Source organism: Hypanus sabinus, chromosome 12, assembly GCF_030144855.1.
Source record: "Hypanus sabinus isolate sHypSab1 chromosome 12, sHypSab1.hap1, whole genome shotgun sequence".
Taxonomy (NCBI): Eukaryota; Metazoa; Chordata; class Chondrichthyes; order Myliobatiformes; family Dasyatidae; genus Hypanus; species Hypanus sabinus.
Genome location: NC_082717.1, coordinates 54932997 through 54947235, shown reverse-complemented (window position 1 = coordinate 54947235; position 14239 = coordinate 54932997). Strand labels below are relative to the sequence as shown.

The 14239-nt window shown below is 39.5% G+C and overlaps 1 protein-coding gene across 1 annotated transcript in view; it reads left to right on the top strand.

Moving 5' to 3' along the window:
- LOC132402898 (serine/threonine-protein phosphatase 4 regulatory subunit 3) overlaps positions 1-14239 on the top strand; it is an 83514-nt gene that overhangs the window by 64767 nt on the left and 4508 nt on the right. The window contains exons 11-15 of the mRNA XM_059985973.1: positions 3572-3730; positions 7025-7194; positions 7341-7483; positions 8846-9027; positions 12000-12205. Of these exons, the coding sequence (XP_059841956.1) occupies positions 3572-3730; positions 7025-7194; positions 7341-7483; positions 8846-9027; positions 12000-12205 (860 nt within the window). The remainder of the gene's footprint in view (positions 1-3571; positions 3731-7024; positions 7195-7340; positions 7484-8845; positions 9028-11999; positions 12206-14239) is intronic.

The following is a 14239-nucleotide window of genomic DNA, read 5'->3' as shown; positions in this document are numbered from 1 at the left end:
CCTACCAAGAGTTCATCTTTGGACTGTGGGAGGAAACTGGAGCACCCAGAGGAAACCCACACAGTCATGGAGAGAACATACAAACTCCTAGAATGGTGGAAGTTGAACCTGGGTTGCTGGTATTGTAAAGTGTTGTGCTAACCACTACACATGTGCCAGAGTGATACGGTAATCGGTATACAAGTAGATGCAGTGTGATTTGTGACTGAGAGGAAGGACAGGCAGATGATAGGGCAAACTTACAGTTAATGGGATGAGCTGAAGTGCAGCCTGGGAGCAAAATTGAAAAGTATGATAAATACAGGACTGAAGTTTTTATATTTGGTTGCAGGCCATATACAGTATAAGGTAGATGATCTTGTAACTTAATTAGAAATTGGCAGTAGATATCATGGAGTCATGGCTGAAAGAAGATCTGGGAGCTTAGCATCCAAAGATGCACATTGTATCAAAAGGACAGGCAGGTAGGCAGAGGGGTGGGGTGGTTCTGTTGGTAAAAAATGAAATCAAATCATTAGAAAGAGGTGGCATAGGGTTGGAAGTTGTAGCGTCCTTGTGAGTAAAGTTAAGGGTAAAATGATGCTGATGGGAGGTATATACAGACCTGTGAAGAGTTGTCAGGTTGTGGGGTACAAATTACAACAGGAAATGGAAAAGGCATGTAAAAGGGGCAATGTTGCGATAGTCATGGGGGATTTTAATATGTGGGTAGTTCGGGGAAAATCAGGTTAGTGCTGGATTCCAAGAAAAGGAATTTGTAGAATGCCTACAAGATGGCTTTTGAGAGCAGCTTGTATTTGAGCCCACTAGACAATTGAGAACTGGGTGTTGTGTAATGAACCAGAATTGATTAGGGAGCTTGAGGTAAATGAACCTTTGAGGCAGTGATTGATCATAATGTAGAATTCACTCTGACATTTGAGAGTGAGGAGATAAAGTTAGATGTATCAATATAACAAAGGACTAAAGCGAATTACAGGGGCATGAGAGAGGAGCTAGCCAAAGCTATCAAAGCAGGGATGATGGCAGAACAGCAATGACTGGAGTTTCTGAGAGCAATTCAGAAGGGCCAGAATAGATGCATTCCAAAGATGAAGGAATGTTCTGGAGGGAGATTGATGAAACAGTGGCTGACAAGGGAAGTCAAAGTCAGCATAAAAGCAAAAGAGAGGGCAGAAAATATAGGGAAAAAAACAATAGGAAGTTAACAGGATTGGGAACCTTTTTTAAAAAAAAAACAATGCAATTGAAAAGTCAGGAGAGAAAGGATGAAATTATGAAGGTAAGCTAGCCAATAATATCAAAATAGATGCTAACGGTTTTTTCAAAGAGCGGTATATTGGACTGCTGGAAAATGATGCTGGAGAGGTAGTAATGGGGGTACAAAACCTAAGTATTTTTTAGCCGTCTTCACTGGGAAGACACAAGCAGTATGCCAGAAATTCAAGACTGTCAGGAGGCAAATGTGAATGTATTAGCTATTTCTAAAGAGAAAGTGCTTGGGAAGCTGCAAAGTCTGAAGGCAGGTAAGTTACCTGGACCAAATGGACTACGCATAAGGGTTCTGAAAGAGGTAGTTGAAGAGAATGTGGCGGTAATGATCTTTCAAGAATCACGAGATTTTGGCATGGTTCTGGAGGAGTAGAGAAGTGCAAATGTCACTCCACTCTTCAAGAAGGGAGGAGGCAGAAGAAAGAAAATTTAGGCCAGTTAGTCTGACCTCAGTGGCTAGGAAGATGTTGAAGTTCATTGTTAAGGATGATGTTTTGGGGCACTTGGGAGCACATGATAAAATAGATGAAAGTCAACATGGTTTCCTAAGAGATATCTTGCCTGACAAATCTGTTGGAAAAATCAAGTAGGATAGATGAAGGAAAGTCAATGGATGGGGTTCATTTGGATTTTCAGAAGGCCTTTGTCAAGGTGTCGCACATGAGGCTGCGTAACACGATAATAGCCCATGGTATTACAGGAAAAATACTAGCAAGAATAGAACAAACACAAGGACATCTGCAGATGCTGGAAATTCAAACAACAACACACACACACACACAACAACCCCCGAGGGTCTCGGCCCGAAACGTCGACAGCACTTCTCCCTATAGATGCTGCCTAGCCTGCTGTGTTCTACCAGCATTTTGTGTGTGTTGTAGCATAAATAGAAGACTGGCTGACCAGCAGGAAGTAAAGAATGTGAAGCCAGTGACTGGTGTTCCGCAGGGGTTGATATAGGGCCATTTATTTTCATGTCAATGATTTGGATGAAGGAATAATTGTCTTTGGCTAAGTTTGCGGACAATATAAAGATCAGTGGAGGGACAGGTAGAGTTGAGGAAGCAAGGAGTCTGCAAATGAACTTAGATTGGTAGAATGGGCAAAACATTGGCAGATGGAATATAGTATGATAGAAGGAATAAAAGTGTAGACTATTTTCTAAACGAGGAGATAATTCAAAAATCAGAGATGAAATGGGATTTGGAAGTCTATGTACATGATTCCCTAAAGTTTAACTTGAAGGTTGACTCAGTGGAAAGGAAGGCAAATGCAATGTTAGCATTCATTTTGAGATGACAAGGATATAAAAGCAAGGCTTTATAAGGCATTGGTCAGACTGCACTTGGAGTATTGTGAGCAGTTTTGAGCCCCTTGTCTAAGAAAGGCTGGCGTTGAAGAGGGTCCAGAGAAGGTTCATAAAAATGCAGAAATGAAAGGGTTAATGTATGAGGAGTGTTTGATGGTTCTGGGCCTTTACTCACTGGAGTTTAGAAGAATGTAAAGAGGATCTCATTGAAACTTATGAAGTATTGAAAGGCCGAGATAGTCAGTGTAGTGGGAACACCATAAGACATAGAAGTAGAATTAGGCCATTCAGCTCATCGAGTCTTCTCCACCATTCCATCATAGCTGATCCTGGATCTCACTCAATCCCATACATCTGCCTTCTCACATATCCTTTGATGCCCTGACCGGTCAGGAAACGACCAACATCCTCCTTAAATGTATGTACGGACTTGGTCTCCACCACAATCTGTGGCAGAGTATTTCATAGATTTTCTACTCTGGCTAAAAATGTTTAGAAGTCTAGGTTCAGCGGGCACAACCTCAGAATAGAGGATTGTCCATTTTGAACTGAGTTGAGGAATTTCTGTAGCCAAAGGGTAGTAAATCTGTGGAAATCATTGATACAGATGACTGAGAAGGCCAAGTTATTGAGTATATTTCAAGTGTTGTTGATGGGTTCTTGATTAGTCAAGGTATCAAAGTTACAGGGAGAAGGCAGGAGAATGGGGTTGAGAAATAATAAAGTGTGCATAATGGAATGTCCTGTTATTCTGTTAAAGGTGCTAAATCATGTACATTGATTTTAATTTATTATTGCTATTTTTTGAACTTTTTACATTAAGTTCTGGACAGTGCAGTAAGCTGAGTATAGTTGACCAGCTAACTTTTGTGAAAGAAGACGGTGCGGCCAAATTTACATTGCATTTTCAACCATGTTATAAGGTAGCCCTTCTGTTAATATGTATTTTGATCACAAATGCTTAACTCAGCTTGTTGTGTTTCTTTTTAGATAACTTCCAGACGGCACAACTGTTGGCCTTGATTTTAGAGTTGCTCACGTTCTGTGTAGAGCATCACACATACCATATCAAGAACTACATCATGAACAAAGATTTACTGCGAAGGGTTTTGGTACTGATGAATTCAAAACATACCTTTCTAGCCTTGTGTAAGTTGATGTTTGTGAGGTAAAAGGAATGACTGAAACCTCTCAGTATATTCGTTATCCTTTGTTTCCTTGTTCTTCAATTTATAGAGAATTGTATTTTTCTATTTCACCTAGATAGCCGATGGACAGCTATCTGTTCTATTTGTACTGTATAGATTGAATGCACCAAGCCATTGAGATGAAAATTTGACGAGTAGTTACGTGAACATATTTCTGTAGGATGGTCTTGGGGATTTCCAGGCTATTGTATCTCAAAACCAGAGCCTCTACCCAAATAGCAAAATTTTAATGAAATAGAAATAACTGGGATATACACTCAATGGTCACTTTATTAGGTTAAAGGAGCGGAACTCGGTGTAGTCTTCTGCTGTTGTAGCCTATCTGCTTCAAGGTTTGACGTGTGTTTGAGTTACTGTTGCCTTCTTGTTGGCTTGAACCAGTCTGGCCTTTCTCTGAACCCTCTCATTAACAAGGCATCCTCATCCTCAGAACTGTCACTCACTGGATGTTTATTGTTTCACGCACCATTCTCTGTAAACTCTGGAGGCTGTTGTGCATGAAAATATCAGGAGATCAGCAGTTTCTGAGATACTCAAACCACTTTGTCTAGCACCAACAATCATTCCAGTCATTTATCATCAAAGAATGTATAAATTATACAACCTTGAAACTTGTTTGCTCACAGATGATAACAATGCAAGAAAACCAAAAGAGCCCAATTAAAGAAAAAGAATAAAAATAAAAGGCCAACACCCAGTTTGTAAGAGAAAGGGGGGGGGGGGGGGAACACAAATTATGCAAACAATTGAAGTGAACAACAACAATCCAAACCAAAAATTGAGTCCTCACATCTGAACCCTAGAGCAGGCCCAAATGCTTACTTATCAGTTTTCTCCACTTCCATCCACAGAGGATTTGATGAAGTGAAATGGTTCAGGACGTAGATTCCAAAGGGTAGCTGTATTTTAATTGTCAATGTGGAAGAACTAAATATTGACCCAGAGTTGGAGGCGATGAGATGTATTTGCATTCAATTCTGGATTATTTTAAGTTTTTGTATGGTGAAGAAGAGGAGGTCATTTGGAGAATTAAACCATTTTGGCATGAAAATTCCAAGATTCTGAAGAATTATGAATGAACTGTGCTCGAGTTACATGTGTTGATTTTGTAGATTAAAGAATTGGGGAAGAACACTGAAGTTTGTGCCACTGACGTTGGCTGAACAATGCTGATGAAATCCATCTTGAAGCCATTTGACCCCAATGGGAATCAAAATAGGTTCAGTTTTAGTAGAAAGCTTAAAGAATCCTGGTCTGACGTTATAACCATATAACATATAACCATATAACAATCCCAGCATGGAAACAGGCCATCTCGGCCCTCCTAGTCCGTGCCGAACTCTTACTCTCACCTAGTCCCACCTACCCGCACTCAGCCCATAACCCTCCACTCCTTTCCTGTCCATATACCTATCCAATTTTACCTTAAATGACACAACTTATGCAGCAGCGATAGATTTAATAACTCTGGAGATACTGAAGAACATTAAGAATGGAGCCCTGTGAGTCAACAAACGACTATAACTTCATTTTTTTTTAAAGAATAATTACATGAGAACATAAGAAATAGGAGCAGGAATAGGCCATCTGGCCCATCGAGCCTGCTCTGCTATTCAGTAAGATCATGGCTGATCTGGCCATGAACTCATCTCCACCTAGCTGTCTTTCCCCATAATCCATAATTCCCTTACTATGCAAAAATCTATCCAACCTTGTCTGAAATATATTTACTGAGGTAGCCTCCACTGCTTCATTGGGCAGAGAATATCACAGATTCACCTCTCTCTGGGAAAAGCCATTCCTCCTCATCTCCGTGTTAAAGTTACTCCCCCAGATCTTGAGGCTATGTCCCCTAGTTCTAATCTCACCTAACAGTGGAAACAACTTTCCTGCCTCCACCTATCCCTTTCATAATTTTATATGGTTCTATAAGATCTCCTCTCATTCTTTTTAAGTCCAGTGAGTACAGTCCCAGGCGACTCAGTCTCTCCTCATAATCTAACACCCTCATCTCTGGAATCAATCTGGTGAACCTCCTCTGTACCACCTCCAAAGCCAATATATCCACGCACTCAGTACTCCAGGTGCAGCCTCACAAGTACCCTTTACAGTTTCAGCATATCCTCTCTGCTCTTAAGTTCAATCCCTCTAGCAATGAAAGCCAACATTCTATTTGCCTTCTTGGTAGCCTGCTGCACATGCAAACCAACCTTTTGTGATTCATGCACAAGCATTCCCAGGTCTTTCTGCACAGCAGCATGCTGCAATTTTTTTATCATTTAAATAATAATCTGATCTTCCATTTTCCTTCCAAAGTTTATGACCTTGCATTTACTAACATTGTATTCTATCCATCAGATCCTTGCCCACTCACTTAATCTTATCTATATCTCACTGTAGACTCTCTGTATCTTCTGCACAATTTGCTTTTCCACTTAATTTAATGGTATCAGCAATCTTAGATGTACTACATTTGGTCCCCTCTTCCAGATTGTTAATGTATATCATGAACAGTTGTGGGTTCAGTCCGACTACAGCACACCACTCACATGTTAGCTGATTGTCTGGAATGTGAGGGAGATTTGTGATGAAGATGGTTTGGGATGTGTCAGTGGACAAGAATGGATAAAGTAAAAGCAGAGTTAGGTGAATTTGAATTGTAATTCTAAGCATGATGGGTAGGAGCTGAATTATAGGGTGCCAGAAGGGAAGATGAATGTGTAATTCATTCTCGGCTTCTGCAGATCCTGGAGTGAAAGGACTGAGGAGGATTGTAGGAAGGTTTTTAGTGTTTTAAAGATGAATGCAGATACTGTTAATCATAGGATCAAGTAGAATTTTACTGTTCAGTCTTGAGAGCTGACACTGAGCTCTATTGCTGAAATGAATTTTGTAAAGAATAGGGCGAAGTTGCAGAGGGGGTGAACTGTTCTCTTGGATTAAACTAAATTGTTGAAAATTTTAGCAGATCACACCACATCTGTGGGAAGAACAGTTAGCCTTGGAGATTGTCTGAAAAAAAAGAGATGTGGCCTGACCTCCTAAGTATCCCCTGCATTTTCTACTTTAGATTACCAGCAAATGTGTTGCTTTTTAAACTTGCATTTTCTTGGCCTTGGATGCCATGAATTGCTTCTGGATTGATGAGTGGTTTAATAGGATTCAACCACAGTAATGGTCCAATTAATAGCAGAACTTGGATGTTTTACAGCATTTTCTCTCCCCCCGGAAATAGGTGCACTGCGTTTTATGAGGAGAATCATTGGACTGAAAGATGAATTCTATAATCGATACATTATTAAAGGAAACCTCTTTGAGCCAGTTATAAATGCATTTTTGGATAATGGAACTCGATACAATCTGCTCAATTCTGCAATAATTGAACTCTTTGAATTTATCAGAGTGGTAAGATTTCTTTTTGCAATAGTATGTAATAAATGTTTTCACATTAGATAGTGTTTGAAGGAGTTAAAGCTTCCTTCAAGTTTTTAGTAAATAGAGGTTTATTACAGTTCTAAGAAGTGTGATCTATTACTTTTTTTTGGTCACAGGAGGATGTCAAGTCACTTACAACGCATATAATTGACAATTTCTACAAAGCACTTGAAGATATAGAATACGTGCAAACATTTAAAGGGTTAAAGTTAAGATATGAGCAAGAAAGGGATCGGCTTCAAAATCAGAAACTAAGCAGGTGTGGAATTAATTTCAGAACCTTTTTTCTCCTCTCTACCTGCTCTAGCTTTATATTTCTCAACCTGCTTTGACCAAGCTTTCGCTTATTAACCAAAATAATTTTTGGTTGTATTTACAGAATCAAAGGGTTGGATTGCCTACTGCGTCCTTACAGCATTTTCATGCATGCCATTGGTTTTCCATCCTGATGTATATTATCATGCTCCAAATTGCTCACCTGTTTAGATCCTAACTAAGGCTCTTCAGGGATCTATATAACGTAGGGAAAATGTGAAAACTTCACATAGAGAGCTCAAGTGGTCTGAAGATGTGTGCTATTTGCAGTACTAGTGTATCATTGCAACTGATTGTGTAATACTTACACCAAAATGTCTACTAAATAGTCAAGATTACTCCTGGCATTTTGCACTTTTCTAGCTGGTTTCCATTGCAAACCAGGAAGAACGTGCATCTCTGAGTTGATTATTCATCAATTTGATCTGCAAGTTGCATATAGGTTAGTCAACTGGTGAAATTACAGTTATTCTTGGGTCTAATATTCTTGAAATATTGCATATCCTAAGATATTATATTCAATACAGGTGGCCCCCATTTTTCAAACGTTCACTTTACGACAGCTCGCTGTTACAAAAGACCTACATTAGTACCCGTTTTCGCTAACCAAAGAGGATTTTCACTTTTATGAAAAAAAGACGCCTGCGTTATACGTGTGCTTACCCCGAGAAAGACTACAATGACCGTGAAGCCTTGTGTGGGCATTTGTCTGCACATGCATGTACATGCGTAGGTGTGTACGTGCACATGCGTGTATGCGCCGATTATTTTTTTTTTCTCCAAATCTATTTTGGCTCGCTGGCTTCCCGATTTTGATAAGTGAAACTACACTGTGCATACAATATTTCCACCTGGCTGTATATTTATCATATCATTCCTGCTTTCACTATATGTTAATGTTATTTGGTTTGATTTGGTAGGTTATTTTTCTGAGTCTGGGAATTTTTCCCATATAAATTAATAGTAATTGCTTCTTCGCTTTACAACATTTCAGCTTACAAACGGTTTCATAGGAACACTCTACCTTCGGATAGTGTGGGATACCTGTATATTCAGATGAAATTTGACTAAAAGTGACAGCACGAAATAATGAGTGGGGAGTAGGTGGAGGAGAAATCTTTAAAATTGTAAATGGGATTAAATCAGTGTTTAATCCTGTTGATACAATTTCAATAGTTTTGTGTGTGTGTGTGTGAGAGATCTAACTGTGGTCAGATTGGAGGATGATAAATCCATTTTCCAATTGACATTTTTGGGCTACTGTGGAACTTGTTAATTCATTGTATTTTTTTTGTTTCATTTCAAGTGTGCCATCCATATTGCGTAATAACCGGTACCGGAGAGATGCACGAGCTTTGGACGATGATGAAGAGATGTGGTTTAATGAGGAAGAGGAAGAAGGAGAAGCTCTAGTACCACATGTTGAAAAATCTAAATCTGAGGATGACTATCCAGACAGTTATGGAAAATTTCTGGAGACTAAAAAGGGTAAAAGAACTTTTAGTCCTCTGATGGTCCATTTAGTCTTTAAATGGCTCTGATTTTCCTGTGGTGGTCAATAGTTAAACTAACAGCAGTTGTGCGTATATGTGTATTCAAGTTTGGGAGTGTAAAAATAATGAAGAACAACATAAGAAAAGGGAGTGGAATGAGTCATCAGGCTCTTTCAGCACTAGCACTTTCAGCACTATTCACTTTATCTACTGATTGCTTTGATATCTTCAAGTCAATCAGTTTCTTTTAAGTCAACCCAATCACTGAGGCTCAAGCCTTCCAGGTTAGAGAATTACCACGGTTTGGTACCCCCTTGAGTGAAGAAATCTTCTTGTCCAACTGTGTGGAACTTGTCAAAAGACAAAACTCCAAATATATTACATTGGTTGGTTTCCCTTTTCCCATTGGTTGGTTTCCCGTGGTCATATTCCATGAACTCCAGTAGGTTAGTCAAACAAGATTTTCTGAAAGCACCATTGACTCTGCTCAATCTTATTGTTTTCAAGGTGCTCTGTTATTATTTTCTTCAACATAAAGTCCAGAATTGTCCTTATTAGGTTAAAAATATCAATACTCTCTCCCGTTTTCCAAAATAATGAGGTTATATTTGTTACCTTCCAATCTGCCGGAACAATTCCCGAATCTTGAGAGCTTCAGATCTTGTACCATCTTTTGCAAATCTCTGATGGATCGTCAAAACTTTTGAACTTGATTTGCTTTCTCTTCAACTTCTTTAGTATTACTTTTTGATGCATACTTAGTTCTTCCATTTTCTTATTCTCACTGCACCTTTTCTAATGAGTTTACTGAATTTTGTGTTTTGTGAAAACAGAGCCGAAATATATTTTTATTATTTCACCATTCTTTATTGCCTATTATTAATTTTCTTTTCTCTATAAGGGGCTCTTCACTGATCTTTTTCTCTTTAAGTACTTATAAAAGCTATTACAGTCAGTTTTTGTTTTTCAGAACTATAACACTCATATTTTGTTTTCTTTATCAATTTCTTTGGTTTTCCTATAACTCTTTAAAAGGCTCCCAACCCTCAGGAATACAGTTATTTCTGAAAACGAAATGAATGCTTAACTAAATGTGGAATCTCAATGGAAAGTCATTGGAAAGGTTAAAAATTGAATGCTTTAGGATATCAATTAATACTTTGCATCATCATTGGGGACAGGAGAGGTTCCGGAGGATTGGAAGGTTGCAGATGTTGTTCCCTTATTCAAGAAAGGGAGTAGAGAAAGCCCGGGAAATTATAGACCAGTGAGTCTTACTTCAGTGGTTGGTAACTTGATGGAAAAGATCTTGAGAGGCAGGATTTATGAGCATTTGGAGAGGTATAATATGATTAGGAAGTCAGCATGGCTTTGTCAAAGGCAAGTCGTGCCTTACTAGTCTGATTGAATTTTTTGAGGCTGTGACTAAACACATTGATGAAGGAAGAGCAGTAGATGTAGTGTATATGGATTTCAGCAAGGCATTTGATAAGGTACCCCATCCAAAGGCTTATTGAGAAAGTAAGGAAGCATGGGATCCAAGGGCACCTTGCTTTGTGAATCCAGAATTGGCTTGCCCACAGAAGGCAAAGAGTGGTTGTAGACGGGTCATATTCTGCATGGAGGTCAACGACCAGTGATCAGATGTCGGCCTCAGACATCTGTTCTGGGACCCCTTCTCTTTGTGATTTTTATAAATGGTCTGGATGAGGAAGTGGAGGAGTAGATTAGTAAGTTTGCTGATGACACAGAGGTTGAGGATGTTGTATATAGTGTGGAAGGCCGTCAGAGGTTACAGCAAGACGTTGATAGGATACAAAAGTGGGCTGAGAAGTGGCAGATGGAGTTCAACCGAGATAAGTGTGAGGTGATTCATTTTGGTCGGTCAAATATGCTGACATATTGACAAGTATGATGGCATACGGTGCATTGGCCTTCATCAGTCGAGGGATTGAGTGCAAGAGCTGAGAGAGGTAATGTTGCAGCTGTATAGAACCCTGGTCAGATCCCACTTGGAGTACTGTGCTCAGTTCTGGTCACCTCATGTGGAAGGATGTGGAAACTATAGAAAGGGTGCAGAGGAGATTTACAAGGATGTTGCCTGGATTGGGGAGTGTGTCTTGTGAGAATAGGTTGAGTGAACTTGGCTTTTTCTCCTTGGAGTGACGGAGGCTGAGAGGTGACCTGATAGAGGTGTATAAGATGATGAGAGGCATTGATCATGTGGATAGTCAGAGGCTTTTTCCCAGGGCTGAAATGGCTAACACGAGAGGGCACAGTTTTAAGGTGGTTGTATGTAGGTAGAGAGAGGATGTCAGGGTTAAGATTTTTTGCAGAGAGTGGTGAGTGCATGGAATGGGCTGCTGGCAACTGTGGTGGAGCTGGATACAATAGGGTCTTTTAATAGGCTCCTGGGTAGGTACATGGAGCTTAGAAAAATAGAGAGCTATGGGTAGCCCTAGTTAATTTCTAAATTAAGTACATGTTCAGCACAGCATTATGGGCCAAAAGGGCCTGTATTGTGCTGTAGGTTTTTTTATGTTTCTATGTAAAATTATAAGATTAAATCTTTATTCAAACATTCAACATATGAGGAGTAATTTTAAAAATTAAATGTTCTGTTTTTCACACACTTCATGGAAGAATTGATTTATGTTTAATGTACTAAATTTTTCCTTAACAATGAAATATGTTCATAAAGTGGGGAAAGTGCTGGAATTGAGAGGGGTCATTTTGAAGACATGATACCATGCCATTGTTTTATCCTATCTTTTCCTTCAAGAAATGCATGGATACAGTTACTGCTTATTTCATTAGTCTGTTTTCCTAAATTCTTGGTATTATTCTCATTTTCTCTTTCAAGTTTTTTGTCATTCTCTGTAATCAAGTTCAGAGCACTAATATGTTGGAAAGGGCAAATTAATAGTCTGAAATTGACGTCCAAGCTTATAAAAGTTTCTTTCCTAGCTAAAGAAAGTGAAGACAAGGAAAACCTTCCAAAGCGGTCATCAAGTCCTAGTTTTAAGTTTACATTTTCACATACTAGTCCATCCAGTACAACGAATGGAACAAATGGCACTCATGGCAAATCAACAGCAGCTCAGACTACTCCAGCCAGTTCAACGAGTTCTTCCCCAAAACATACCAGTCCTTCTACTGCGGTGACAGCAAAGGTTTGGATCATCTTTACTTGTTTTGAAAATGTGCTTCAAGTTGGTTTATTACTAAATTATTTAATTCTTTGATTTTATAATTTGTAGTTTTACTTCTAGGCTTTAGAAATTGAGATCCTCTAATTTCAGTTAAATTTGAGCGTTTGTTACATAGTTAAATGAAGGCTCCACCAAATGATGGTACTATGTTCTTAAAATAAACCTTTTATTTTCAAACCATACTTCTTAAAAAAAAACTTATCTGTGTATTGTGTGCAAATTTAGCCACAAAGCCATCAGTTCTGTCATCTATATCATTGACATACATGAAAAGCAGTTCCAACATACCTCTGGAATACCATGAGTGACTAGCAGCCAACTAAACAAGGCCCCACCCACCCCCTTATTCCCACTCTGTCTCCTGCTAGTCAGTGAATCTTCTTCGCTCCATGCTAATTATTTTTCCTTTAATAGCATGAACTTTTATCTTGTCTAACCCCTCATGCAGTACCTTGTCAAACTTCTCAAAATCCAGGTAAACCTACTGACTCTCCTTTGTCTATCCTGCTTGTTATTTCATCAAGTAATTACAAAAGAATTGTAAAGCAAGATTTTTCCTTAAGGTAGAAGTTCGCAACCTAGTTAAACCCTCAGTTAATGGTGGGGGTCCATGGCATAAGAAAGATTGCGAACCCCGTGTCTTAAAGAAACCATGCTGATTCTGGCCTGTTTTATCATGCGCCTCGAAGTACCCCAAAACCTCATCTTTAATACTCTTCACAATCATCTGAAGGGCTCTGTGGACTTGACTCTCGAGCTAGCCAGTAGAGCATCTTTAAGTGGACAAAGATTAATTTCCATGTTCGGAAGTGAGGCAGGAGAGGAGGGGGCTTCAAGCCAGGCTGAAACACAGAAGAACGAGACCCCTGTACCCAAAATCTTGTTAGCAAATGTGCGGTCACTGGAGAGAAAGATAGAGGATTGATCTCTCAGAAGGAAATTGAAAACTTGTATTCTGTGTTTTACTAAGACATGGCTTACTCCCAAGCCGGCCAGATTTGGCAATCAGACCCGAAGGCTTCTTGATACATCGGATGGACTTAACTGCTGATTCGGAAAAGGCAAAAGTTGGGGGTGTGTGTTTCATGATAAACTCTCTGTGATGCTCCAATGTTATGGTTCTGTTGTACTCCTGTTCCCCTGACCGCAGTTTACATACCACCATCAGCCAACAGCCTTGAGATGCTGCCGTCATCAAACAAGAAACAGGTCCAACCCAACGCATTTCAAATTATAGTTGGAAACTTCAACTAGACGTGCTTGAAGAAGTTTCTGTGTAATTACCACCAGCATACAATCTGTAGCATCTGAATTCTCAACACTATACTATGGTAAGGAATGCCTATCATTCCATTCCCAGACTGCATTTTGGGAAATCTGATCACTTGGCTATCCTAGCTGCGTACAGGCAGAGGCTCAAGAGCAATACTCCAGAAATAAGGACAATAAGAGGTGGTCGTGTGAGGCAGAGGAGTGGCTGTGGGATTGCTTCTCATCAGTAGATCTGAATGAATACACCAGTTGTCACAGACTTTATATCAGCAGTTGTAGGTGACGATAAATTACTTTGGTTGCACATTGCAGAGATGTAGCATAAAAATTTTTACTCATGTATGATGTAAGAAATAAAGTCAATTCAATTTAATTTCGGTCTCTGAGGTTGACGTGAGAGCATTCTTCAGGAGGTTGAACCCATGGAAAGCATTGGACCCAGATGGGTACTCGACCAAGTACTAAAGACGTGCTGATCACTGGCTGGAGTGTTCACCGAAATCTTTAACCTCTGGCTTTGGCGGTCTGATGTACCCACCTCTCCAAGCAGACCTCAGTCATACTTTGAACATTGACCACCTTGTGAATCAAAGAAATCAGGCTAGCTGACCTGTAGTTTTTAGTCTTTTGCCTTCCTATAAGATCACAAGACATAGGAGCAGAATTTGCCCATTTAGAGTAGATGTAAATCATTTCCTTTGAATTGTTGGGCATATTTCTCAT